Below are 1,252 nucleotides of genomic sequence, written 5' to 3'. Positions count from 1 at the left end.
AATTTCTTCCTAATTTCTTCCTAATTTCTTCCTAATTTCTTCCTAATTTCTTCCTAAATTCTCTTCTCCTCTCCCCAAGATCACCTACACAAACCAGCACACACAGAGAGGGTTCTGCCCTTTAAACTTTCAGAAAATTACTCTCATTTGCCCAGCAGGCACTGAGCAGTGTGATACACAGCGCTGGGAAAGCTGAAGATTTTCTCATTCATCCACTTGGCTCTTTTAGTGCYTTTCACAACCCATGGATTCCTCAACAGTGATATTTTTTAGGGGTAAGAGCCACCCAATAAACTGTCATTATTACAATAATGGTGGTATCACAAAGAATAAACCAGAAACATCAAAAAATGGCTGGAAAATGAACCTTTGGGACATTGATAGGAACCTGTAAAACAGCAATACTGCTGATCAATAAATCCTCGGGGCAGCCAGCGAGGAAGGGAAGMCTTGCTCCTGCTTTACWATGRGGAGAGAAGGATGTGCATCCATCCRTCCATCCCATGGCTGTCTGCTCCGAGGGGACACTGCTGTCCCCACCCCTGAACCACACACTCATCACTCTGTGGAGTGGAATCTGTGCAGTGCCTCCCCTCCAGCACTCTCCAAAAGCACACCTGGGACTCCAAGGGTGCAAAGGGACAGCCTAAAGTCCAAAGCCACRCTCTTCACGAGGTTAATGTTTGCTAAATCACCGGCAGTGCAAAGAAAAGGTCCCACAGATAAACCTGTGTGAGATAAGAACCAGCTCCAAACTTCCCAGCCCCATTTGCAAACTCGGGCCGCCTTCACCTCCCTGTGGGGCTCATTGAATCCTGCCTGCACTCCTGCACAGGGATGGGTTTGCTCCTGAAGGTTTTCATCCCTTTGTTGGGAGCAGCACTGGCCTTTTATTTTTATTCAGCATCGGAGGATTTCAATGAAGGTAAGTCATGGAAAGGACACGATTTGCAGCCAGGATGGCACAGCAGCAGAGGGACCTGCAAGGACCTTCCAGAGTCACGGTGGGAGGGAAGGGCAGACCCCGGGCAAGGGGTCAGAGCTCCTGGAATTACAGGAAAAGCTCCTGGAATTACACTGGCTCTGCTGGGCCACAGCTCTGACCCCTGTAAATGACTTMTTCGGGACACAAGCAGTTTTCCCCCTTGAAACGTTTAATCCTTTTATTGGTCAACCCTCAGCGCTCCCAGGCCAGGCTGGGTGCAGAGCTGGAGCCTCACACGTGGTCCGATGAGGGTGGAGGGGACAGAGA

The 1,252-nt window shown here is 49.5% G+C and overlaps 1 protein-coding gene across 2 annotated transcripts in view; it reads left to right on the top strand.

The window, feature by feature from the left end:
• HSD11B1 (hydroxysteroid 11-beta dehydrogenase 1) overlaps nt 1-1,252 on the top strand; it is a 12,237-nt gene that overhangs the window by 5,824 nt on the left and 5,161 nt on the right. The window contains exon 1 of one of the 2 annotated variants that reach the window (XM_057387506.1): nt 487-925. The exons of the other annotated variant lie outside the window; for it this stretch is intronic. Within the exon in view, the coding sequence (XP_057243489.1) occupies nt 838-925 (88 nt within the window). The 5' untranslated portion in view covers nt 487-837. Of the gene's footprint in view, nt 1-486; nt 926-1,252 lie in introns of those variants that run through there. 2 annotated transcript variants of the gene reach the window in all.

Source organism: Malurus melanocephalus, unplaced genomic scaffold (assembly GCF_030028575.1).
Source record: "Malurus melanocephalus ecotype Western Australia unplaced genomic scaffold, MMel_1.1 scaffold_1232, whole genome shotgun sequence".
Taxonomy (NCBI): Eukaryota; Metazoa; Chordata; class Aves; order Passeriformes; family Maluridae; genus Malurus; species Malurus melanocephalus.
The sequence above is the reverse complement of the archived record's forward strand: the minus strand, read 5'-3'. Positions and strand labels throughout refer to the sequence as shown.